At 48.1% G+C, this 26,096-nt stretch overlaps 1 protein-coding gene across 2 annotated transcripts in view; it reads left to right on the top strand.

Annotated features, from left to right (window-relative positions):
* Positions 1-2,788: 2,788 nt before the first annotated feature.
* SON (SON DNA and RNA binding protein) overlaps positions 2,789-26,096 on the top strand; it is a 36,947-nt gene continuing 13,639 nt past the window's right edge. Inside the window, exons 1-6 of one of the 2 annotated variants that reach the window (XR_005602174.1) lie at positions 2,789-2,905; positions 3,550-3,722; positions 8,595-17,918; positions 19,165-19,325; positions 20,777-20,917; positions 22,144-22,335. Coding sequence is in view for 1 of the 2 variants with exons in the window: in XM_039553820.1 (XP_039409754.1) it covers positions 2,817-2,905; positions 3,550-3,722; positions 8,595-17,918; positions 19,165-19,325; positions 20,777-20,917; positions 22,144-22,335 (10,080 nt within the window). In the remaining variant the exon portion in view is untranslated. The remainder of the gene's footprint in view (positions 2,906-3,549; positions 3,723-8,594; positions 17,919-19,164; positions 19,326-20,776; positions 20,918-22,143; positions 22,336-26,096) is intronic. The other variant, XM_039553820.1, reaches the window with a different exon arrangement.

The following is a 26,096-nucleotide window of genomic DNA, read 5'->3' as shown; positions in this document are numbered from 1 at the left end:
GGTTGTTTCTATTTTATCCATCAGACAGTTGCCTCAGGGGCTGAGGGTGGTGGTCTGTGAAAGGAGGGAGAGAGATTTGTCTTTATAAACTGTGGGTCTGCTGATAGGTAAAGCCAGATACTGAGGGATGAAAGAAGCGATGGGAGGAACCCTGAATTCCATAGGAAAGGAACGGGGGGAGGGGTATACATTAGAAGGGGGTCTGTATTTCGTGATTCGGGGAGTCTGTACCTCTCAAGTACCTCAGCTAGTGGGGAGAGAGAGAGGGAAATGAGGATAAAAAAGAGGCTGCATCCTCCAAAACAATCTGAGAGACCCCAGGGGAATGACCCATGGCCTTTCCCTTTATTCGAATAAAGTAACAGGACTCCTCTGTCTCCTTTTTGGACATAAACCTCTGGTGCTTGTGGATTAATTTTCCTGACATCTGTGAGGGCTGTGCAAAGGTGGATTTTGTCTCTATATCCCTTGAAATACCACATAGGAGCAATTCCTTAGTTTGTCCCACATTTGAACTTTCTGCTTTATGAAGCCAGAGTATTGGGCAATGTTTAGTCTAATTTAGCATTATGATTGTGCTACAATACTGTTATTAAAACCAGATTTGATCCACAGTTTTCCTCCCTTCAAGAGCTATAATGCAAAAACATCACTGTTCTTTGTAAAATACCTTAGAAAATAATGTTTAATATTTTTTGCATATGGAAGCACATCCCACACCCTTGCTTTGAAAGAGAACAGTCGCATGAACAAATGCTCTAAGTAGTATTGATGATTGTAGCAGAACTACTGTTACTAAAGTCCCATCATGCTACTAATTGAACATTATCAGCAATAATCACTGGTCTTGACAAGATGAAAGTAAAATATTTAATTAATCTGAAAACTACCTGACACTGAAACTGAATAAAAGAGTTTAAATAAAGGGAGTTTATTGAGCAAGCAGAGATGGAGAGAGCAAGAACAGTTATTTTCCTGTGGGGCTGTGGATCCTCATGTGTATGAGGAGGGACTTTTTGTAATTATCACATTATGTTTGTTTATAAGGAGTCAGAGGGAAACATGCAGCATACACTAAAGTCCTTCTCTGGCTTTTTGGGGGCACCTTTCTTCATGTTTTTCTTTGTAGAGACCGACATGCCTGGTTGAGACAAGGCCATTTGCATCAGTGAAATCTAAATATGTCTGAAATTGTTCAAGTGAAACACTTTCAGTCTTTACTTTGATACCAAAAATTACAGTGTTCTGCCAGTAAATTCAACATACATTAGTGTGAGCATGGCATGAATAGGTAAAAGGACTTTTTAACTGTAACTACTTTCCATTTTAAATGTAATAAATCAAGTGTGATATAAAAGTAAGGAAATTGATTCAAGTCTCTGATCCATTTTTTTTCTCCAAAGTCAATATTGTGGCAAATCAGCAGGACATAGTGAAGAATGATGCTGCCTTTAAGGAGTCATACAAGTGATTATTAAACAATATTGACGTTGAAAGTTTTTAGACCCCAACAGTAATTAAACAGTTATACTTGGGTTTTCGTAGAATCCCAGGATAGCTTGGGTTGGAAGGGACCTTAAAGAACATTTAGTGATTACCATGAGCAGGGATGCCACTCACCAGATCAGGTTTGGAGGTATTTTAAATTTATTTCAGGTCAACTAACTCCCCTAAGTTACTACTACAGAAACTGTGTGTGGCAAGAGTCTCCCAGCCATAGGATTATTCGGTTTTACAGACTGTTTGAACACCCATATAATTAAAATTTGATTTCGGGGCAGCACTGACGGGGTCCCCAAGTTGACTGTACTCCGGACAAACTCATTTCGGTGCGTTCCATCACCGCCAGAAAAGCTCCGGTTTTCCAGGCAGGCAAAAGGCGCACTTTATTTATCCACCTCCCTTTGGTTTTCCCCCTTTGTTCCTTTAATTTTCGCGGCCCCGCCGCCAGCCCCCGGAGCACATGTGCGTGTCACCGCCGGGCCGTGGGGGAGGGAGGGAGCGCGGGCGGGCGCCTCTCGCATGGAGCCGGGGCTGAGGGCCCCGTGGTGATGCAGCAGCAGCAGCAGCAGCACCGCCCGTGTGCGGGCAGGGCCCCCTGAGAGCCGCCGCCCGCCCGGAGCACACGCGGGGCTCGGCCCCGCTCCATGGGCACCGATGGCATCGCTCCCTATCGCACCCGCCGGCGCCGCGCCTCAGCCCGCCATGGCCTCGGCCGGGTAAGTCGCGGCCGCCGCGGGGACTCCAGCGGCGCCGGGGAAGGGTGGGCGAGAGCGCGGGTGGACAGACGGGCGGTCACGGCCGCCGCGGTGCCTTTTCCTGCCCTCCGCGGGGCCGCGGGGCTCGGACGCGGCGTACGGGGCGCGAGAGGGGCCGCGAGCGGCGGCGGGGCGGTGTGTCTGTGCGAGGAAGGGGTCTGCGCGAGGCGGCGGTGTGGGCGCGGAGCGCCGGGGACTCGTTTAATGCTTTCAGAGGGGCACGGGGACACGCTCGGGGCGGCTTTGCCGGTGGCCGCGGCGGCAGGCGCGGATCGCGGGGGGGCGGTGGAAGCGCCACAACATGGCGGCGGCGGCTGAGGGGACACGAGACCTTCCTCCCCCCCCCGTCGGAACCCGCCGGTGCTCTATGGCCCGTGCGCCGCGCTAGAGCGGCCGTTCGCAGCCACACGCCGCCTCGGCCAATGGCGAGAGGGCTTACAGCGAACGCAGCCAATCGGGAGGGGGCTTACAGCGGGGACGTCAGCGCGCGCCCGGGGCCGCGGTGCACTGTGGGATGCTGGAGGCCTCGCGTCGGGGCAGGAAGGAAGGGGGGGTGTCATGGCGACGAATATCGAGCAGATCCTTCGCTCCTTTGTGGTCAGCAAATTCCGGGAGATCCAGGAGGAGCAGCAACAGCAGCACGGCGGGTAACGGGGCGGTGGGGAGCGGCGGGGAAGGGCGCAGGGCGGAGAGAGACGGGCCGCGGCCTGAGGGTCTTGTCGGCGGCAACATGGCGGGGCCGCGGGGGTCGCGGCCGTGCGCGCGCCCTGAGGGAGTTACGGCCCGGGGTGCGAGAGAGGATGGTGGGGGGACGCGCCCACCCGCTCTTCCCCGGTTTCGGTGCTGTCCTCACGGCGGGGCAGGCGCCTGTATGGTTTGTCTGATTTACGGCTAAGTTCGCCTAGTTTATCTGGTAAAAAAAGGAAAGCCTTGGAAAGAGCAAGGAAAAGCTGGAAGAGAGCGAGTTGCGTGTGTTTATTTTGCGGAGGGAACCCCAACAAGGTCGTACGAGCACGGGGGATGTGGCACATTCCAGAAAGTGTTTTTTTTCTTCCCTTGCGTCTCAACCTCAGCAGTCACAGAGTGTCCGGGTTGAATAAGTGAAAATGAATCCAAAAGGAGACGTTTTCCTAAGAGCACGGCTTCTTCATGGGGCTGGAATACTGGTCTGAGGGGCTGGATGTAATAAATGGGTGTGAATGACAAAAAAAATGCCCAAAACCGGTTCAGAATCACTTGTATTAAGTTGATTTGTTCTTGTTTTTTTGTTTGTTGTTTTTTTTTTGGGTAGTGCAAAGGTGGAAGGCCAGCCCAATGGTGACACGATCCCAGCTGAGCAAGCCGAGCAAGCCGGGCCTTCGGAAGCCTCTGGAGCTGCTGGGAGTTGTCAGAGTGATCAGATAGTGCAGAAAATAGAGGAAGTGCTCTCCGGAGCCCTCGGGACAGAGCTGCAGTGCAACCCAGGTAACAGAGCTCTCTCTGCCAAATCTGTTTGTGGTAAGAAGGTTGTGATTGTGCCTAAAATTGAATCAGTTTTATAGAGATGAAAATGTGATTCTTGGAACTGTTCCTGTGACGAGTTGTGTGTTTGTTGTGAACTTATTAAATATTTTTTCCACTGTGATTTTACATCCAGAGGTGGATAGAGAAATACATGATTTAAAAATTGAGCTGGTTGTTATCTGAAAGTGTTGGTATGGGGAAAAGTTGGTGGGGTTTTTTTTTCCAATATTGAAACAGATAAATATTTTCCATATATACATACATGCGTATATAAATTCAGGGGTTAGTGAACTGTTCATAGTACCAAAGCTGATGCTGATAGGAGCAGTTTCTGTTTTGGGTTGGTTTTCAAGATTATTTCTAAAGAAATTTATTACAAGACAGATCTGTGATGAGCTGTTCAGTCAGAAGATAATTTGCTGTTTTAAAATGTCCCTGTTTTTAAAGTGTAGGTACTCACATTGCAGCCTTGCAAAGGAATTTTGATGTGTCAGTCTCAGATCTTGAATAAATTACTAGATTTTTTAAGCTAAAAGAGTCATATCTGAGTGTCCTCTCTCGTGGGACTGGTCCTTGCTGTAAAATTCCTGACTCTGGAGGGTTGGTGTGGTGATGAAGGCTGTAGTTACTGCATTTCTCATTTTTGGGAGTTGAAACACAGGTGACTGCAATGTGCTGGGTGAGTACAATTCCAGAGGCAGCACAGAAAATTGTTCATTTCAGAGATTCTGTTTGCAGGAGTTTGGGATTGCTTTGGGTTTTTATACTCAGTGGTTTGTGTACTTTGAGTGTTTTCAAAATTTTAACTTGTGTTGTACGAGCAGCACTTAGGGTGACGTGGGGGGGGGTTGTGTGTGGTTGGTTGGTTGGTGGTTTTTTGTTTGTTTTGATTGGTGGTGTGATTTTTATTTTTGTTTGTTTTCTATTTTGTTCTTTTGTGGAGGACTGAGACAAGGTCACATGGTAATAAGTGAGACCTGTTAACTTGGAAGTTAACAAACTTACCCTGTGGCAAATGTTTCTACTGTCCATCTCCAAAAAGGAGTTGGACAAGAGAGATTATCTGATTATCTGAATCTAATGAATTATCTTTGTAGAAAAGTTCATTTTATAGAATCACAGAATAGTCTGAGTTAGAAGGGACGCACAGGACGATCCAGTTCCACCCCTGGCCCTGCCCAGACCCCCCAGCAATCCCAGCCTGGGCATCCCTGGCAGCGCTGTCCAAATGCTCCTGGAGCTCTGGCAGCCTCGGGGCCGTGCCCATTCCCTGGGGAGCCTGGGCAGTGCCCAGCAGCCTCTGGGGGAAGAACCTTTCCCTGCTCTCCAGCCTGAGCCTGCCCTGGCCCAGCTCCAGCCGCTCCCTGGGTCCTGTCAGGTCACAGGGAGCAGAGATCGGAGCTGTCCCTGCGCTGCCCCTCGGGAGGAGCTGCAGCCCCGGGGAGCTCTGCCCTCAGCCTCCTCCAGGCTGAGCTGACCAAGTGACCTTGTGGGACCCCTCCAGACCCTCCACCATTTTCCTGTCCCTCTGGACACTCTGTAAGAGCTTTAGCTCTCTCCCAAACTCTGGTGCCCAGAACTGCCCCTGGTACTTGAGGTGAGGCTGCCTTGGCCAGCGATGCTGGCTCTGGTGTCCCCCAGGACAGGGATGTCCCTCCTGGCTGCCAGGGCACTGCTGACTCAGCTCCAGCTGGCCATGGACCAGGACCCCCAGGGCCCTTCCCACAGCTGCCCTCCATCCACACAGCCAGGGTTGTCCATCCCAGGTGCGGAATCCGGCACTTCCCTTGTTAAACTCCACACAGTTGGGGATTGCCAGTCTCTGCAGGGCTTCTCTGCCCTCGAGGGAGTGAACTGCTCCTCCCAGTTTAGTGACCTTGGTACACTAATTATCCCTTTGAGTCCTGTGTCCAGGTGGTTAGTGAAGATGTGGAAGAGAACTGGGCTGAGAATGGAGCCCAGCAGAACCCCAGTAGTGACTGGTGTCAGCCCAATGTCACTCTAGTCACTGTCACCCTTTGTGCCCAGCCTGTAGGCCAGTTGCTCACCCACTGAGTAACTCAGTTCTCCAGCTGTGTGCTGAACATTTTGTCCATAAATTTGTCTCTGCTTCACTGTTCTCTCTCAGTGCATTCACAGCCAAGTTGGTGCAAAAACTATTTCTAAGTTTCATCAAAATGTACCTGAGGTACTTGTTAGGAATCCCAAGTCACATTTATTTAACAGTATTGCAATTACCAGAAGCTTCTGCAAGATTTTGCAGTGTTCACTGGAAAATAGTGAGCTTTGAGATTACAGATTCTAATTGGAGGGTGTTGCTGCCCTGGCCTGTATAATTAGAATCATTGAAAGGAACATGCAACTAGACTCCAATGTACAGCTCATATTTCACAGAAATCCCAGCAAGTTGCACTTAAAGAAGTGCCTTTCTCCTGAAAACATGGCGCTAGGTCTCCAGAAGGGCAAGAACCTAACAAAGGTTAAATCCAGAGGCGAGTGAGGTACAGAATTAAAAGGTGGTGATGGAAACCTCAGTCTCCCTCTTGCCCTTTCCCATCAGTGATTTGCTTGTCCCCACAGTCATCTGAATTTGTCACTTTCCTGTTGGAAGCAAATGCTCTAATAGGAGCATGCAGCTTTGCAGTGGCTCATGGCAGCTGCAGTCCTATCCCAGCAGCTGTTCCAGCCTGCAGTGCCTTAAAGTGGGTTTGGGATCAGGGACGTAGATGCTCTTTTCCCAAATTTGTTAGACCCTAGCGAGTAACTTGGTTAGTGAATACACACAGAGAATTTCTAACACAGCAGCAACACTGTGCTCACTCAGGGGTTAAAGCACAGCAGGGGGGAGTGGCTGGTCAGGTCTTGTAGTGTAAATCCCCACTTAGGTAATTTGTTAGGAAAACAGAAGTTCTTGTTTACCTTCTGTGCCAGCTTTGGGGGCTTGAAAGCACATCTCCAGCCTCCTGTTAGAATGTGTTGCCCCACTGAGTGTGGGTGGAGGGACATCCAACCTGTCTGCCCCGCTCAGGTGAGACCCCACCTGCAGAGCTGCCTCCAGCCCTGGGGCCCAGCTGTTCCATCCCTGGAAGTATTCAAGGCCAGGCTTGGACAGGGCTTGGAGCAACCTGGGATAGTGGAAGGTGTCCCTGCCCATGTCAGGGGGGTTGGAACAAGATGATCTATCTACAAGGTCCCCTTCCAAACCAAACCATTCTATGGTTCCCCTTTGTCCTGTTGTTCCATCCCTTGGAAATTGTCTCTCTCCATGTTTTCTGCAGCTCCTTCAGGCCCTGCAAGGCCACACTGAGGTCACCCCAAAGCTTCTCCTCTCCAGGCTGAACAATCCCAGCTCTCGCAGCCTTTCCTCCCAGCAGAGCTGCTCCATCCCTCTGCTCATCCTGGTGCCTCCTCTGGCCTCTCTCCCGCAGCTCCACGTCCTCCCTGTGCTGGGCCCCAGGGCTGGGGCAGCTCTGCAGGTGGGCTCTCACCTGAGTGGGGCACAGGGGCACCATCCCAATCCATTTCCTGATTCCCCTGCTGGGGCTCAGCCCAGGGCATGGGGGGCTCTGGGCTGGGGCAGGTCCAGCTCTCCCAGGGCTGCTCCACCTGCTCATCCCCAGCCTGGATTGATCCCAGGGGTTGCCCTGAGTCAAGTGCAGCACTTGGCCTTGTTAAACCTCATGAGATTCCCACGGGGCACTTCTGGAGCTTGTCTAGGTCCCTTTGGATGGCCCCGTCCTTCAGAGGTGTCACCTGCACCCTCAGCTTACTGTTACCTGCAAACCTGCTGAGCGTGCACTTGATCCTTCTGTCATTAATGAAGATATTAAGTAACACTGGTTCATTAATGAAGCTGTTAACCAGTTAACACTGGTCCCAGTACAGGCTCCTGAGGGGCACCACTGGTCACTGATGTCGGTCAGGACTCTGAGGTTTTGACCTCTATCCTCTGGATGTGACTGTCCAAATAACTGCTAATGCACCTAACAGTGCACCTGTCAAATTCTTCACTCCAGTTTGCAGAGAAGGATGTTGTGGAGGCACCATGTCAAATACTTTACAGACGTCCAGATAAATGCCATCTGTAGCTCTTCCCTTACCCACTGATGTAGTCAATCCACCACAGGTCAGACAGGATTTTCCCTTCATGAAGCTATGCTGGTTGTCTCAAATCATGTCCCTGTACTCGATGTGCCTTAGCAGAGCTTCTAGGAGGATCTATTCCCTGATCTTCCCAGCATGGAGGTGAGGCTGACAGGGTGGGAATTCCCAGAATTGTCCTCTCTTCCCTTCTGAAAGGGAATGGCTTCTCACTGTCAGAGGGCAGGGTTAGATCAGATATTAGGAAAAGATTCTTCCCTATGAGGATGGGCAGGCCCTGGCACCAGGGTGCCCAGAGCAGCTGTGGCTGCCCCTGGATCCCTGGCAGTGTCCAGGGCCAGGCTGGACATTGGGGCTTGGAGCAGCCTGGCACAGTGGGAGGTGTCCCTGCCATGGCAGGGGTGGCACTGGATGGGCTTTGAGGTCCTCCCAACCCAAACCATTCCATGACTGTGATACTACTTGGAAAGAAAGTGTTCCCACTGGACCTCTGTCCTGACCAGCAAAATTTGGGTAATTTTCGCAAAAAAGTGTTGTTTAATTACTTTAAAGTGACTCCTGAGAGGAAGGTAAGGGAGTGTGTGCTGTTTGTGTGTGTTAGCTTAGTGAATCAGGCATGGTTTGCAAGTTGAGTTGTTTTGTACCTCTGTCCATGTACTTCGCAAGTACTCTGAAAGAATTTTTAAAATGCAGTCTTATACATTTTTACAAAGTAAATGTCATTTTTTCTAGATGTAGACAAAAATACTGTGAAAAATAGTACTCAGTCTACAAAAAGGAGCTCTACTGGTGAAGATGAAATTCCTAGGAAAAAAGCAAAGAAAAACAAGAAACACAAAAGCAAGAAGAAGAAGAAAAAGAAGAAGAAAAGGAAGAAAGAGAAAAAGCATAAAAAGCAACCAAAGGAATCCAAGTTGAGTGCACGTCCCGGAGAACCTGCAGACGTGCAGCCGGCTCCTCACTTGATGCCAGAGCAGTCCAGCTCCCAACTGAATGTACAGCATGGAGTGTTTGCAGATGCAAACCTGGCTGGCCATGTGCAGCCAGAACTGTGCTCTAAACCAACTGAGGGGCTTGATAATCAAGCTTTAGGACTTGTTTCTCATTCAGTGACTGATTCTCAGCAATCTGCAGAAAATCTTGGAAGTGGGGAGGGGACTTTGTGTGCAACAAATCCTCCATTTAATTTAGAAAGCATCCAGTCTAATATCCCAGAAAATACTAGTATAGCTCAAACTAGAATTTGCACTAGCGAAGAACAAATTCAACAGTCCCATGAAAATATTTATCCTGTAGCTATTAATGCCAGTGTTGTTGATACTGGAAATTATACTTGGTCCAGCATCCCAACTGGAATTGTCAGTAAATCAGAGATTCAGAAAGATTCAGTAGAAGCACTGAGAGGTTCAGAAGTTACTCTGAAATCTCAAGGCACTGGGGAAGTAAAAGCTTTGGATGCAGCTCTTGAGCCTGAGACCATGGAGGTGTTGACTTATTCTGAAGCATCTCTGCAGTCGGTGTCTCAGAGGGGAGCACAGGACACGGAAACAGCTTCAGAATCCATGTCCTTGGCTGGTGGTGTGACAACAATTCCTACACCTGCGAATTGGGCACATCCCAGTGCTGTGACTGTAGCTCATGTGGCTGTGGCTGGGCAAGAAGTGAAAATTCCAGAAACAACTGAAAAATCTCTGCATATGGGCAATGTGACAAGTGTGGAGAGCTCTTTGGAACTGGGGGGTGTGAGCAGAACTTTGGAGCCAGCCCTGCAGCCCTCAGCTATATCTGGGAGTTTAAACGTGCCGCAGGGCAGCCCTGTGGAGAGTTCAGGGGTCCTGAAAGCAGGTGTACCTTTGCAACATCCTTTGACAATATCTGCAGCCACCCCTGTGACCCATGTTGAAATAAAAAGTGCCAAAACACCCCCAGCACCAGAAATAAAGGATATGGAACCAGCTATGGGAAATGTGAAAGCTTTGGAAACAGCCATGGAACCTGTGGGTGTTGTAGCAAAAGATGTTAGAGCAGCTCATGAAAGTCTGCAAGGCAAAAATGTGGAAGGTACCACAGGTCCTGCAACAGCACTGGGTGCATCAGGAACGTTTGTACAACATGGAGTCTTGACAGAAACTATGAGTGTGGACAGAGCCCAGGGATCTGCGCTTCCAGCAGGATTGACAGGTGTGAATGTGGTTGCAGAGGCAAAAGGATTAAGAGCAACTTCAGAACCCGCAGAGGTTGTACAGACCTTCGTTCCCCGAACAGCTCCAGAAGTCCAGATGGCAGAGGGTTTTAGAAGTCCGCAAGCAAAAGATTCAGAAGGTACTTTGTTGCTCAGAGAATCAAGACCTGAGGGTGAATCACACGTGAGAGGTTTGGCATCTGCCCTGTCTTTGCAGAAGGAAAACACACAAGGTCCAGGAGGAGTTCTGAGACCGGTGGCTGTGGTGGAAGCAAAAACTTCTACAACAGCTTCAATGTCCTTACAAGTGGAAGGTGTGAAAGCTTCAGAAGAAGCTCTGCATTGTGGGACTGTTGCAAGTCCAGTACTTCTTGCCTTAGAAAGGACTCCTGAACCTGTGGTTGCGCATGAAAACGTGGAACCAGTTAGAGAGGCTGAGGCATTGGCAGGGGTGATGCCATGGCAAACCACAGTAGAGAGAGAACCTCTCCGTTCAAGCCAAACAGAGAGTTCCATCATTTCACAGTCGCAGGTCATGACACATACGAGAACCTCACAAACTGAGGTGCTGAGGGAGAGAAAGGATTCAGAATGCGCTCCAGAAGCAGAGATAAGGAGCAGAGAAGCAATCCTAGAACCTGTGCAAACTTCAGAAACCAGTTCAAAATCTGTTCAGGAACAAATAGTAGGTGATTCAGCAGCAGTATTGGAGTCTTTGCCCAGAGTGGAAGAAAACAGTATGGCATCGGGAGTACTGACAGAATTGACAGATGTGCAAACTCAGGGATCTGCTGTAGAACATGGAATTGCAGCAGGGAGGATCAGCACACAAGGAAATGAGCCCTCAGAAATGGAGAAAGCAAAATATCTGGAGCCAGCATCAGAAGCTGGAGGAGTGAGGTGGTTGGAGAGCATGAAAGAATCTGCAACAGTAGAGGCGAAAGGTTCTGAAGCAGGTAAAGAGCTTGAGGTACCCATGAGTGATGCTTCAGCAGCTGTTCCAGAATACTTGCACACTGAAAAGCAAGAAGAGCTTCAAGTAGTTCTAGAAGCAAAACCTGCTGCAGAATGGAAGAGTTCAGAAGAGGCTCCAGAAATCTTGGGTGCTTCTGAAACAAAATCTTCTGAACCAGTACCAAAATCAGGGGATATGAAAGGCCTGGAAACAACACTGGAAGAACATGAAGTGGCAGCCGAGGTACAATATGTAGAAGGAGTGCAGAGTCAGCAGGTGGAGGATATGCTCATTGAGAAGGAAGATGTGGAGCAGACTCAAATATCTGAGCCTATAGTAGCAGAAACAGATTTTAGTTCTTCACATGCAGCAGAGGAAAAAGGTTCAGCAGAGACTCCTGTAGCAGAAACACAAGATTTGGAAACAGCTCCTCAGACTGATGTAGAGCTGAAAGATGCAGAAGCAGCTGTAGGGTTGGGGGCAGAGACAAAAGATTTGCAAGCAGCTCCAGTACCTGACACTGATGCAGAAACAGGTCCAGAACTTATAGAGGAAGGCCAGTTGGAAGACACTCCAGAGGCTGAGGATATCAAAGAAGCAACTCCAGAAGAGGACTCAGAGAAAAGAGACTCAGAAACATCTGATGTGCAACCTGATGTGGCAGCACGAATGAAGGAGACTCTCATGAGGCTTGAGAATGTTATTGAAAAAAGTAGTCATAGAACCAGTGAGAAAAAACATGATTCAAAGAAACAGAAAAGGAGCCGTTCCAAGTCACAGTCCAGGTCTAGGAAGCGGAAGAAAAAATCAAGGTCACGTTCTACTTCCAGGCGTTTGACCTCTAAAAGAGCACGTTCTAGGAGCAGAAACTATTCAGTTTCCAGAAAAAAGCATTCCAAATCTAGGTCCCGATCTGTGGAGAAGAGAGAGAGAAGAATGTCTTCCCGGCGGTCCAGGCGCAGACGTTCCAGGTCATCTGACCGTTACAGGTCTAAATCCAGATCTGCAGAAAAGCGATTGTCCAGACGGAGACGTTCCAGGTCGTCTGACCACTACAGGTCTAAATCCAGGTCTGTGGAGAAGCGATTGTCCTCCCGAAGATCCAGACGCAGACGTTCCAGGTCGTCTGACCGCTACAGATCCAAGTCCAGGTCAGTGGAGAAGCGACTGTCCTCCCGAAGGTCCGGGCGCAGACGTTCCAGGTCTTCTGACCGCTACAGGTCTAAGTCACGGTCAGTGGAGAAGCGATTATCCTCCCGAAGGTCCGGGCGCAGACGTTCCAGGTCTTCTGACCGCTACAGATCCAAGTCTAGGTCAGTGGAGAAGCGACTGTCCTCCCGAAGGTCCGGGCGCAGACGTTCCAGGTCTTCTGACCGCTACAGATCCAAGTCCAGGTCAGTGGAGAAGCGACTGTCCTCCCGAAGGTCCGGGCGCAGACGTTCCAGGTCTTCTGACCGCTACAGATCTAAGTCACGGTCAGTTGAAAAGAGGTTGTCCTCCTGGCGATCCCGACGCAGACATTCCAGGTCCTCTGACCGTTCAAAATCTAGATCCAGGTCTTCAGAAAAGGGAGGAGGCAAAGAATACTCCTGGAGGTTCAGACATCGGTCTGGTTCCTCTGATCGTTCAAAATCCAGGTCAAGATCTGTTGAGAAAAGAGGTCGGAAGGCATCTGTACGGAGGTCCAAACGTCAGCGCTCAAAGTCCTCAGATCGCTACAAGTCTCGATCCAGGTCAGTAGAAAAAAGAGATCGGAAGCAATCATCACGGAAGTCTAAACGTCAGCGCTCCAAGTCCTCTGACCGTTACAAGTCTAGATCCAAATCAGTGGAAAAAAAGAAGGAATCCTCACGAAAATCCAAGCGTCGACGCTCAAAATCTTCTGAACGTTACAAGTCTAGGTCTAGGTCTGTTGAAAAAAAGCGCAAGGAGTCTTCAAAAAAATCCAAACGGAAACGTTCCAAGTCCTCTGACAGTGTTAAGTCAAGGTCCAAATCTGTAGAAAAAAAAGATAAGTTATCCTCAGCGAAGTCCAGTAGCAAGCATGTGGAGTCTTCTGAACTTCAGGAGTCAGCCAAAGATCTTGATAAAGATGTTCCTCAATCTTCTGGAAGTGAAGGTAAATCCTCTAATGGTCCCACATCAGTAGCTTTGTCTGATGAAGGAGTAAATGGCCCAGTGCTGCCGCCATCATTTGGAAGTGGATTTTCCAAAACTTCGGAGAGCCTTGAGGAAAGCTCTTCATCTGTTGAAAAAACAGCCGATCTGCAGCATTCTGCAGCATCTGAATTTGATAGCTCCAAAACCCCAGATGACCAGGAATTGAAATCCACATCTGTGGAAAAACCACAGGATTCAGAGCTGTCTATGACATCTGAAAATGGATCAACTGAAAAAGCAGCAGCTCCGGAGTCTTCACTGCTACCTGAACTTCCATACTCCACATCCAAGTCCAGATCCTCATCTGTTGAAAAAAGGGGAGATCTAGAAACTTCTTCCATAGCAGAATTCCATCTCTCTGCATCCCGTGAAGATGAGTCCAGAACTGCACCTCTCAGAGAAGTAGAAGGTCCAGAGCTTCCTCCAACACTTAAAAGAGACACGCAAGTTCAGTCGTCTTCTCTCCTGTCTGAAGCTGGGCTCTCCAACTTGTCTGATGGTCACAAATCACGGCATATCCCTGGTGAACACACAGAGCTTTCACAGGTTCTGCAAGTACCTGAACGTGAGTCTTCCCACCTGGCTGACAGCCCTGGAGCAGTGGAAGCTCAGAGGCCTTTCCTGCCACCTGAAATGATCTGCCCTGTGATCCCTGATGGCTGTGAGTCGGGCCAGATGCAGGAGCCTTCTCTGGCTTCTGACAGTGGACATTTCATGTCTTCTGATGGACGTGGATCAGGATCCAGCTTTACTGCACCAATAGAGGAGCTTCCATTGTCTGTAGGCGAGTCCTTTAAGTCACCACATGGAAATGAACAAAGATTTTTATCTGTCGAAAAAGTCAAAGCACCAGATGTTTCCCTCACATCTGTGTGTGGTTCTGTTGAGGTGTCTGCTGACCTTGTTTCAGTGTCTTCTTTTGAAGTTCACGAGTCCAGATCATCTGTTGACAAAGGTTTAGATGGTCCAACACTTCCACAAGTCCTTGAGGTTGACTGCTCCAGATCTTCGGAAATGCATGAGTCGAGATACCTAACTGGAAAAATAGATGGTGCAGGATCTTTGGTGATGTCTAAAAGTGGGATTCCCATATGCCACGATGGCCACAAAGCAAAGTACAATTCCTTTGAGCAAACGGAGAGTGCAGAACTGTCAGTGGCATCTGAGCTCCGGTGTTCCATCTTTCCTGAAGGCTATAAATTGACATCTGCTGCAGTTGAAAAAGTGGAGATCCAGAAGCCTGCTCTCTCACTGGAAAGTGGGTTCTCCGTGTCTGCTGATGGTTGTGAATCGGTGGGCACACCTGAAAAACTACAGCCCCCAGTGACTGCTCTGACATCGGAAGGTGGGATTCTGCTGTTGCCCGACAGTCACGAATTGAGACCCGTTCCTGTGGAAAAAGAGGTGCTGAATTCATCTGAAGTGAAACACCTTGCATCCCCTGATGGCTACAAGCTGAGATCTGCCTACAGTGAAGAAATAGAGGTGAACCTGGAAAGCAGGTGTTCTCTTGCCTCCGATGGTCATGAGTTGGCATCCACCTGTTTTGAAAGAACTGAGGAGCCTTCTCAAGTGTCTGAAAATGAGTACACGATAGGGCTTGATGGCCCGGAGTTGACATCAACCCCTGCTGAAAAAGCAGAGCTGCGGAAGCTTTATCAGATGCCTGAAGAAAGATGTCTGGAGTCCATTGACAGCCAGGAGCTGCGGTCACCCTCTGCTGAAAACACACAGGTGCAACAGCCTGCTCCCATGTCTGAAAATGAGTATGCCATGTCCTGGGTGGGCCAGGAGTTGAGGTCCAGCTCTCCTGAGAAGGCAGAGGTGCAGGAGGAGGCTGTGGTTCCTGACAGTGCTGTGTCTTCTAAAGATCACAGGTTGCCATCTTTCTTGGCTGAAAAAGCAGAAGTGCAGGAGTGTTCTCTGCTACCTGAAAATGAATATGGTGAGTCTTCTGAGGGCCAGGAGGTGACGGCCAGCCCTGCTGAGAAGGAGGTGCAGGAGCCTTCTCTGATACCTGGCAGTGAATATTCTATCTTCTGTCAAAGCCAAGTACGGCAGTCTGGCCTCGCTGAAAGCACAGCAGAGCAGGAGCCAGTGCTGGTCCCAGACAACCAATATGCTGCATCTCCTGACGGGCAGGAGCTGCTCTGTGCTTACACTGAAAAACCAGAGGTGCAGGAGTGTTCTTTGCTGTCTGAAAACGAGTATGATGCATCCCCCGAAAGGTGTAATTTGAGATCCAGTCCTGTTGAAAAAGAAGAATTGGAGGAACCTTCTGAAGCCTCTGAAAGTGAAAGTTCCGTATCCACCGATAGCCAGGAGGTGCAGTCTGCTGTTGCTGGAAAAACAGAGGTGCAGGAGTTGTCCTTGTCTGAAGGTGAATGTCCCATGACCCCTGAAGGTCAGGAGCTGCAGTCCAGCCCTGCTGAAAGAGTAATAGCCAAGGAACCTTCTCTGACATCTGAACATGCGATGTCACCTGAAGAGTATGAGTCAAGATTGGCACACGCTGAGAAAACAGAGGGTGTGGATTCTGCTTTGACAGCTGAACGTGACCATCTCTTTTTTGAGAGCCAGGAGGTGAGTTTCACCTCTCTCCAGAAAGCAGATGTGCGGGACCATTCTCCAACACCTGAAAGGGAACATGGAGCATCCCCTGATGGGCAGGAGTTGAGATTCACCAGTGCTGGAAAAGTAGACGGTCTTGAACCTTTGACACTGAACGATAGAGCTTCCATGTCCCCTGATGACAATGACTTGAAATCCATTCCTGTTGAAAAAATGGATCATGCAATGCCTGAAGGTGGGCGCTCGGTGTCTCCTGATAACTACAGTGTGAGGTCAGGCCCTGGTGAAGAAATGGGGGATCTGGAGCCCTCTGTGAGATCTGAGCGTAGATACTCCACATCCTCCTATCAGGAAGGTCACGAGCTGAAGTCTCCCATGGAGGAAGAGGGTCTGGAGTCCTCTGTGACTTCTGAACGTAGACGATCTGTGTCCCCTGAGGGTCATGACCAGAAATCTACTGTAGATGAAGAAATGGATGATTTGGAGAGGCGTTCCACTTCCCCTGATGAGCACGAGTCAAGATCTAGCATTGGTGAAGAAGCAGAGGATCTGGAGCAGCCTTTGACAACAGAACGTAGGTGCTCTGAGTCCTCAGATGAGCACGAGTCAAGGTCAACTGCAGGAGAAGAGGCAGAGGACGCAGAAGGCTCCTTGCCAGCTGGAAGAAGAGACTCCGTATCCTCAGACGACCGTGAGTCAAGGTCTGCTGCTGGGGAAGATGCAGAAGATGGGGAGCCCTCCTTGACTGCTGAACGTAGACACTCCACATCTTCTGATGACCATGAGTCAAGGTCTACAGCTGATGAAGAAGCAGAGGATTTGACAGCTGAACGTCGCTCTGTGTCTCCTGATGGACGTGAGTCAAGGTCAACCGTTGGCGAGGAAGCAGAGGATCAGGAGCTCTCTCTGACAGCTGAGCGTAGACACTCCACATCTTCAGATGAACACGAGTCAAGGTCTACTGCTGGTGAAGATGCAGAGGATGTGGAACCCTCCTCTGCAGCTGAACAAAGAGATTCCACTTCATCAGATGAGCAAGAGTCAAGGTCTACTGCTGGTGAAGAAGCTGAGGATGTGGAACCTCTGACAGCCGAACACAGACGTTCTGCATCCCCTGATGGCGCTGAATCGAGGTCTACCACTGGTGAAGAAGAAGGAGAGGATGCAGAGCCCTCATTGACAGCTGAACAAAGAGAGTCCACATCATCAGATGAGCATGAGTCAGAGTCTTCCAGTGGTGAAGAGGAGGGAGAAGATGCGGAGCCCTCTTTGGCAGATGAAGAAAAGCAGGATTCCATGCCTCTTGAGCAGTCAGAGGAACAGGACTCTTCCTTTGTCCCTGAAAGCAGACGTTCTGAGTCTTCCGAACGTGAAAAATCCAGATCCAAATCTGTTGATAAAGCTTCTGACAAAGAGTCTCCACAGAGATCTGTAAGCAGACACTCGAAGTCTCCTGCTCGCCAGAAGAGCCGATCCACCTCTGTGGAAAAAACAGCAGACAAAGAGTCCGTGCGGAGGTACAGACGGAGACGCTCCAGGTCCACGGCTCGCCAGAGGAGCCAGTCAACATCTGTAGAAAAAACAGCAGACAAGGAGTCCTCGCGGAGGTCCCGGCGGAGACGCTCCAGGTCCGCAGCTCGCCAGAGGAGTCAGTCCAAGTCTGTGGAGAAAACAGCAGACAAAGAGTCATCACGCAGGTCCAGAAGCCGACGCTCCAGGTCCTCCCAGCGCAGGTCCAAGAGATACGATACAGACTCACGCTCCAGACGGAATCGCTCCAGGTCAGCAACACGGAGAAGGGCGTCAAGATCTCGGTCCAGCTCGTTGTCGCGTTCCAGGCACAGGAGGAGGAGCAGGTCAAGGTCGGCATCACGAAGGCGGCGCTCCTTGTCGAGAGACAGGCGCAAGAGGTCTCAGAGAAACAGATCAAGGTCTACTGACAGGAGAAGGAGAAGATCCGACTCGAGAGACCGTAGGATATCGCTCCGATTGCGGAGCAGGAGTCGGACCCCTCTTCGCCAGAGGCGGTCGCGGTCCAGGGGAAGGAGACGGAGCTCCAGCAGGTCCCCGATCCGACTTCGGCGCTCGCGGTCCTCGGGGAGAAGGCGCTACAGCAGATCCCCCGACCGGCGCAGGTCCAGGTCCTCGGAGTTCTCCAGCAGATCACCCAAACGTCTTACAGACCTGGGTAAGTGACTGCTTTATTTACAGTGGTTCTGTGGTGAGGTGGTCGTGGGTGGATTTGCGTAGTCTGATTTTAGCTCTGCAGCGTTCATAAGGAATTTCTTGGAAGTCAGTCTGTGCATTAGTTTTAGGCAGTGACTTCCGGTAGGAACTTTTATGTTGGAACAGAATCAATGCTGAGCATTTGAATGAAAACCTCTTTAGAGCCAGTTTTACCTTGGTTCTAGAGCTTTTGTACAAAAGTAGTGTGTTTCAGTCTTGAGAACACTCTGCATGGTAATAGGGAAGGCCAAGTACTTGTATGTGAGAAAATTTAGAATTTCTACTTCTCCTGAGAACAGAGGTCATTCAGGTGCCAGTTGGAGAGTCCAAGCTCTGTTGTCAGCTGTTCCCAGTACTCTGTCTTGCCTCTTTCCCATGGTAAGAACTTGAAGAAAAGAGACTTATTTCTAAAAATAGTCCCAGACTCAACAGATCAGAAAATAAAATCTTATGAGCTGCATCTTTTCTCTGTGCTTGGAGGAAGAGAGGCTGTGTTGTTTCCTTGGGAAAGAAGGTTTGACTTGGGAGCTGAGCTTTTTGCACAGTGTGTGAGGAAACCTGTGGTAGACTTAAGGTTCTGAACCTTGCAGTCCTGCCTCAGAGTTACCATGGAAGCCTTCCAGTTAGGGAGTTATTTGCAAACTGGCAGAAGGCTTAATTAATTTTCATTTCCTATTTCTATGTTAAGGCTGTCCTTTTCTCCTTATTAAAGCAAAATCTGTTTTAGTGACAGTTTTGCATCTGACTGTATTTTAAGCAAGAGCACATTTTACTCAGGTTGTTTTTCTGTTTGGTGGTTGTCAGTAGCTTTTGGGCTATGTCTGGGGAGATGGGATTTCCTCCAGAGCTTTCAGAGCTTTTCAGAGATAGTTAATGAGGAAACTCTGGACTTCATGTTGTGTAGGAAGGACTCAGTATTGCCAAAACTGGAATGAATCAGTGAAGTAAGAGACATCCGAACTTGAGGGGTTGGGGGATGTTGGATGCTGTCATTGGGACTGCTGTGCTTTGGGCTACATTTGCCTTCCGCACAGACCAGGCCTAAAGTCTGGAACCACTCAGTACCATTTTAGTTATTTTCACAGAACGTAAAAAATGCACAGTGCAGGTAGAATCTTGTTTAGTTTAGTTTGCCAGAAATGTTTCTTTATTATTAAAACAAGAATATAAAAACAATAACTTTTCTTTTAAAAAATGAATCTTTTTAGACAAGGCCCAGCTACTTGAAATCGCCAAAGCCAACGCAGCCGCCATGTGTGCGAAGTCTGGTGTGCCCTTACCCCCGAGCCTGATGCCTCTGCTGTCCCAGAAGAAGGATGACAAAGCCAACCAGAAGTCCTCAAGGGACACCTTGAAGGAGCTCACTGAGGTGAGGGAGAGCAGCAGCATCAGACCTGACAGTGCCCACACTGTGGGAGGTTGTCACTGCATGCTCGTGTCACCTGGGAGCTGCCTTGTGTGCAGAATCCCAGGATCCCTGGGGCTGGAAAAGCCCTCCCAGCCCAGCCAGGCCCAGCTGTGCCCGATGCCCACCTTGTCCCCAGCCCAGAGCACTGAGTGCCACCTCCAGCCCTTCCTTGGTGGATGGGCACTCCAAACCCCCCTGGGCAGCCCCTTCCAAAGCCTGACCTCCCTTTTGAGCCCTTACTCTCAACACAGTTTTTTTTTAAGTCATCAGAACTGGTATTTTTAATTCCGTGGAAATGCATGAAATCCAATTATTTTGCTTTTTCTTATTTTAAGTTTTGATTCTGCTCTAATTTTGCACAAATAGGTAGTTCTCCCCGCAGTCCTGCCAGTGAAATCCAAAGCTTTCACTCCTGATTTTTGTTCTGGTGGTGTTAGTTACGGAATTCCAGGTTTGAGTTGGAAGGGACTTGAAAGCTCAACCTGTCCCACCCCCTTCCATGTGCAGGGACACCTTCCACTGTCCCAGGTTGCTCCAAGCCCCGTCCAGCCTGGCCTTGGACTTCCCTCAGAATGGAGAAAATCTGGAATAGAAAAGTGCCTTCATTTTTTTTTTTAAATTGCATTGTCAGTGTGATAGTTCTGGAATTGTGTTTATAGAAATAATCTGAGATGAAGCAGTGTCCAAGTGCTGAGAAATAATCTGCAGTTGTGCCTGGGCTGGAGGAGCAGGAGTACTGGATAAGAGCTGAGCTGGTGCAGGTGCCCTGTGCTGATATCCTGGATGGTTTTTCACATAACCTGACCAAGATCCAGCATAGCTTGTGCTGATCTGGAGGCCTCAAACCTGCCCCTCCTTTCCCTTTCTGACTTGCAATCTGTTGGATGATGTTTCTGTTCTTTTGACTGGAAACTGGCCGTAGAAGCAGTGCAGGTGGTAGGAAATCAGTAAAGACATTTCAACCATAAAATTTTGGCCTCTCAAGAAAGTCTTCTTGTCTTTGTCCTTTTCTTCCTCTCTTTTCTTTTTCCCCCTGTGGAGGCTCCTCCCAGTTTGACTGTGGTATCCCCATAACACCTCTGTGTTTTACATTTAATTCTGTTGCATAGCTGGCCACCACCACAGTACTCCAGAAGAATCTGAGATCTTCTGGAACCTTCACTTCTGACAAGGTCCCTGCACTACCAGAGAACTGAGTCAGTAACCAAGAAGTGCCTGGCAGAGCCATGGTAGTGTTGGATAATTTGTGTAGAATATCCGAAGTACATCTATTGATGCTGTTGCTAAAAGATTTTCCACCTCCTGGTTTAGTAAAGAAAACCACTTTTTTTTGATAAAAATATTCTTTGTGAGTTTGGATTGAAAGTTCAGGTTTACTCAGAGCTGACATTTTTCTCTGTTGTATTTTTCAGAAATGCAAGAAGATTGCTCAGAGCACTGATGATGTGATAGTGAACAAGCCTCATGTTTCTGATGAAGAGGAGGAAGAACGTCCCTTCTATAACCATCCTTTTAAACTGAGTGAACCCAAACCCATTTTCTTCAACTTAAGTGTGAGTGCCACTTTAATTTCCAATGCTTTAAATCCTGGTTCTTTTTAAATAATGCAAGTAGTTCTACAGAAGTTTATCAGGGTTTATAATCTTGGTGAAATTTGGAGTTTTATCAATTTAAAGAAACCCTCCCAATTCCATCAAGATTAAATTGATAATCTTGGTGAAATTGTGAGTGTTTCTTTAAATGCATCTGGGAATCAAATGCTTTGAAGCATGGATTAGAATTTGTTTGAGTTTTGTTGGGGTTTGGGGTTTTTTGGGGTGGTGGGTGGGTTTTTTTAAATTTTATTTTTGGGGGTGGCATTGTGCCTATGATCGTCTGTTCTGATTTTGCAGGATATAAAGCACTAAAAAAGCTTTAATATGCTCAGCAAAAATAGAAATAACATTCCTGTTTTTGTATAAATATGTATAGCTTGTGGTGTACACAAAATAGGCAGTAGTGCACATTTACATAAGGTGCAGGTAGAAATGGATTTAGATTTTATATTGTATTGTTAGAAAAGGCTACAGTGGAACTCAAGAAACCTTGGAATTCTTCCAGGCTCTGAGGAGGAATATTCTATAGTGGTTATGGGCTGCTCTGCCTCTTGGACAGGTTTTTGACCCTTTCAGTTTTGTTCTTTCTCTCTCCTACTCTTAAAACCAGTCCCATCCATATTCTCAGGGGTTTATCCAATATTATCCAATGCTGCCTGCTGTGTGTGCTGCTGGGAAGGGAACCTGGCAGGGATTTCTGCAGGTTTTTAATGTATTAACAACACCAGGCACAACAAGGCCATAGACATTGTCTGCTCAGAGGCTCAGGCTGCTGCTAAAAATAGCCCAGAATTAGAAACCCAAATGCTGAGAGCTGCTTTCTCTCTGCTCATGTGGAGCTTTTGATCACAGGCAATGTTTTGCCACCCAGGATTTTACCTTGGAGCTTTCCATACAAAATACCTGTGTGGCAGGTGGAGATTGTTCTCGTGATGGTGTTAGTTGGGAGAGGGGGGGTCAGGGATTTTAGGTTGCTGAGGTTGGTTTAAGGGATTTTTCATCTTCTCTTACAGTGCAATTTGTAGGCCACTTGTGCCAAAATGATTAATTATAAAGGCTTATTACTCTGCAGTGAGAAGGATGAGTGTTCTGTGAAAACCAAATCCCAGGTGTTTGCAACAAAACCACCTCGTGACTCTTGTGTGTTTTCAAGTCTTAATTTTTTCTCATTTTATCTCTTTCAGACTCCCAGCATAAAACCAGCACCACCACCCCAACCAAAAAATCAGGTCAGCCTGTCCAAGGAATTCCCTGTTTCCTCTGGGTCTCAGCATAGGAAGAAGGAGGCAGACAGTGTGTATGGAGAGTGGGTTCCCGTGGACAAAAACGGCAAAGACGACGGCAAGGATGATGTTTTCCCCAAGCCAGCCATTGAGGTAAGGAAGGCAAGGAAAGCATATCATATAAGAAAACCAAAACCATCCCCTGGGCAGTCTGGTACCAAATTGCAGTCTGGGAAAAAACCCAAAAAGGCACTTAAAAGGTAGTGCCTAACATGCACTAAGTTAAGGAGCTGAGCTCTGCAAAGTGGGGATGCTCATGTGGGCAGTGGTGGAAACAGCCTGTACCCATCTTGCTTCTGGCAACTGGTGACTTCTTGGTCTCAACAGAACTTTTAACTGTAGCTAGAAGATGAAAAAAACTTCCTTGTTCAGTTTCCTGCAGAGGTTAATTAATAATACCTTGAGATTTGCACAATAATGTACATAGTGCTAATTACAATTGTCCCACCAGTCTTAGAAAAAGAACATCCCATGGCAATGTAATCCATTAAAAATTGTAAGTAGTTGCTAAAACTTTCACTTCCTCTGGATGTATTGATTTTTTAGTTTTGCAGTCACATTTTCTCCCATGGCTGTCTTGCACGTGGCCTTCCAAAGGAGAATCTAATTGTATGGATAATAAACTAAAAAAACCAAAGCGAGTGTTTTTCCCCTTGAAATTTCTTCCAAAGAACATTTTTTGGGGGGGGGGGGGGGAGGGAGGGGGATGTGGGTGTAATTAAGTAAATTAAATATTTAAGAGAGGTGTTAATATTTTTGGGTTGACGTTACCTCAGTGCACCTGAAGCCTTGTTCTCACACCTTCCAAAGCCAAACCCCAGAGCCTTCCCATCAATTTCTGCCAAAGCCATCTCGGCACTTGGTGTGTTTTGTTTCTCAAGACCTTTCTGATGTTCTACAGGCACAGAAGGAATTTTCTTCTGGGTCTTTTACAGCACCAAAAGCACAGAGAATATTAATTATATATATAGCATTTTCATGGAATCCCTCAGAATTTGATGGTTGGGCACCCGATTCCTTGTTCCCTCAGCGCAGGTGGGAGCTGCACTTTGGGCTCTCCTGCTCCAGGGAGACACTGAGATGTTTGTGTAGAATGTCATTCCCAGTTTCATTGCAGTAAATATATTTAACATAACTTCCTTTCCTTCCTGTTGTGTGTACCTTTATGAATGTAACTATGTTGTCTGTTTTTATATTTTGTAAATAAATATTTTTATTTGCCTTTACCTTAACTTGGTTTGTGTTAAGGGTGATTTCAGGGGCGTTAGCTCCCAGCAGGCTGTACCGTCCCCTGGGGTTTGGGAAGTGCAGGTACAGATTGCTGTGTGTTTCTCCAGGGAGTCTTGGCAGGTAACACAGTGCTTCTCTGCTTAATTCTTTCAGTGTTCAGGAGGACTCTGTGGTGGAAATGGCTCCCTTGGAGCAACATGAGGCAGATCAGCTCCTTTGCTGGGGGTGTAGAGAGCTGGGGGTGCTTGGAACTTTAGGAAGTTTCACCTAGAATTGACCTCCCTTCATTGTTGCTGATTTTGCAATACTGTGACAGTTCTGCTGCAGGTCTTGACATCAAACCCCACACAATTGGTTTTATTGCTGTGTTTTAATTCACATATTAGTTATGGACTTAGTCTGAAACAACCCTGCTAATACATGACAGCTTGTTTTAATAAAACCTGGTGCCTTACAGTAGTTGTGTGTGGTAGTAGGAGGTGGAGGGAAAGGTCTGGAGTGATCTGAAGGCTCAGCATGTCTGTAGCAGGCAGAGACCTCCGAGGAAGAAGTATTTGGAAGTGTAGAGTGGCAGGGTTGGATTATCCCAGGTGACTCGTGCAGAGATGCTGTTGGGATCTGAGGGTGCAGTAAATGCACCTCTAGAGTGTGTAAAACACCTGCTTTTTGTTGCCAGCCACGTCCTGCTTGCTTCAGTATTTGTGATTTGTGGGGACAAGTCTGAGAAAGGGGGATCAGCCAGGAGGGCTCTGGGAGAGAACAGCACCTCACTTGCAACTGTTTTCCTGACTCAGTAATAACAACAACTTCTCACACTTCAAGCAGAGATCTATTTTTTTTTCAAGATCCAAAGCTGCCATCGAGTGTCTTGACATAACACAGAGCCCTGATGGTCTCCAAAATGGAGAAGTGTTTGGGAGTTAACTCAGCAGGGAATGTTGCTAGGCCCCAGTCCGGTAAAGCACTGATAGACCTGTTTGGCATGGCAGTGGTCCCCTGTGGTTTCATGGACTGCTTCCATGCCTTTGTGTATTGCTGGATTGAAACTTTTGGTGAGTAGAAGAACTTTTATTTATCTCCTGGACCAGTTTCACAAACAGAAAATTAAAGAACTATTTAAAGTATGTGAGAGAAATTTAAAAACTCAGCCAGTGTACATTTTAAACAGGCATTTTTACATCCATGCTGTTGTGTGAGGGGATTGTTAGGTGATATTTTAATTCTTCTTGTGCCTTTTTTATGTTCTTTGTGACAAGAAAGAAGCACTGAAGTCAGTCCATAGGCACCTGGGCTTGTGGGATTTTAGCTCTGTCTTGGTCAGTGCCAGATATTCCAGCAATGATCTTCCCAACAGAAACACGTTTTGTCCTAAGTACCAGCAAAAAACCTCACATCTTAAAATCAGATTTTATAGAGCACAAAAGCAATTCCTGTGTTTGGTGCCATTGTAGATATTCACATCTGTCTCTTCCTTTCAGTATTTACTAAATTCTTGACCAGGTTCCTGGGACTCTGGGTTGTGGTTTAACAGTGTTTGTTTTGTTCAGCTGAGTCAGTTTTAAAGAAGTTTCAGTTTCTCCTGCTGGCCCTTTAGTACAAAATGGGTGAGAGGCTGAGGTTGAGATAGTGACAACAAAAGAGGCAAAGCTTTTACCAAGCAAATGAAAATGAAGTTTACATTAACCCATCACCTTGATGTGCATGTTCCAGCTGCTGTTCTGATCATTGGGTTTCTTCTGTGCCTCAAACAGTCCCAGCCCTTCCAGCTTCTGTCACATGTCCAGAAATTCCATTTGTCTTTGCACACTCTTCCCCTTCTGCTTTCCAGTGAGAATGATCCATAAAATGCATGTCCTTTGAGGAGCAGGGCACAAGGATTTTATAAAACAGCTGCACACCAGCCAGAATTTGTTATATTTTTACAGCCCCAGATGTTGTGGATTTCTGTCCCGATGGCTTTGCCCAGAGTGAAGGTTTGCAAGGAGCTCCTTCGTGAATTCCATGTTTTCACCAAGTCACTTTGCAACATCGTTTCAGATTTATTTTTCTTTATATTTTGTTGTGGTTCAGCAGCACAGATGTAGATAATTCTTTCCAAAGCAGTGGATTCTGTGAGCTCACAGCCTGGTTTTACAGAATCCCTGAGGCTGGAAAAGCCCTCCCAGCCCAGCCAGTCCCAGCTGTGCCCCATGCCCACCTTGTCCCCGCCCCAGAGCACTGAGTGCCACCTCCAGCCCTTCCTGGGACACCTCCAGGGATGGGCACTCCAAACCTCCCTGGGCAGCTCTTTCAAGGCCTGAGCTCCCTTTCCATGGGGAAATTCCTGCTGCTGTCCACCCTGAGCCTGCCCTGGCCCAGCCTGAGGCCGTTCCCTCTCCTCCTGTCCCTGTTCCCTGGCAGCAGAGCCCGACCCCCCCGGCTGCCCCCTCCTGTCAGGGACTTGTGCAGAGCCACAAGGTCCCCCTGAGCCTCCTTTGCTCCAGCCTGAGCCCCTTTCCCAGCTCCCTCAGCCGCTCCTGGGGCTCCAGCCCCTTCCCAGCTCCCTTCCCTCCTGGTTGAGTCTGAAGATGGAAATTTGAAACACTGAAGTCAAGATTGTGGAATGCATCTGATTCATGCTGGAA

Source organism: Corvus cornix, chromosome 1 (assembly GCF_000738735.6).
Source record: "Corvus cornix cornix isolate S_Up_H32 chromosome 1, ASM73873v5, whole genome shotgun sequence".
NCBI lineage: Eukaryota > Metazoa > Chordata > Aves > Passeriformes > Corvidae > Corvus > Corvus cornix.
The sequence above is the reverse complement of the archived record's forward strand: the minus strand, read 5'-3'. Positions and strand labels throughout refer to the sequence as shown.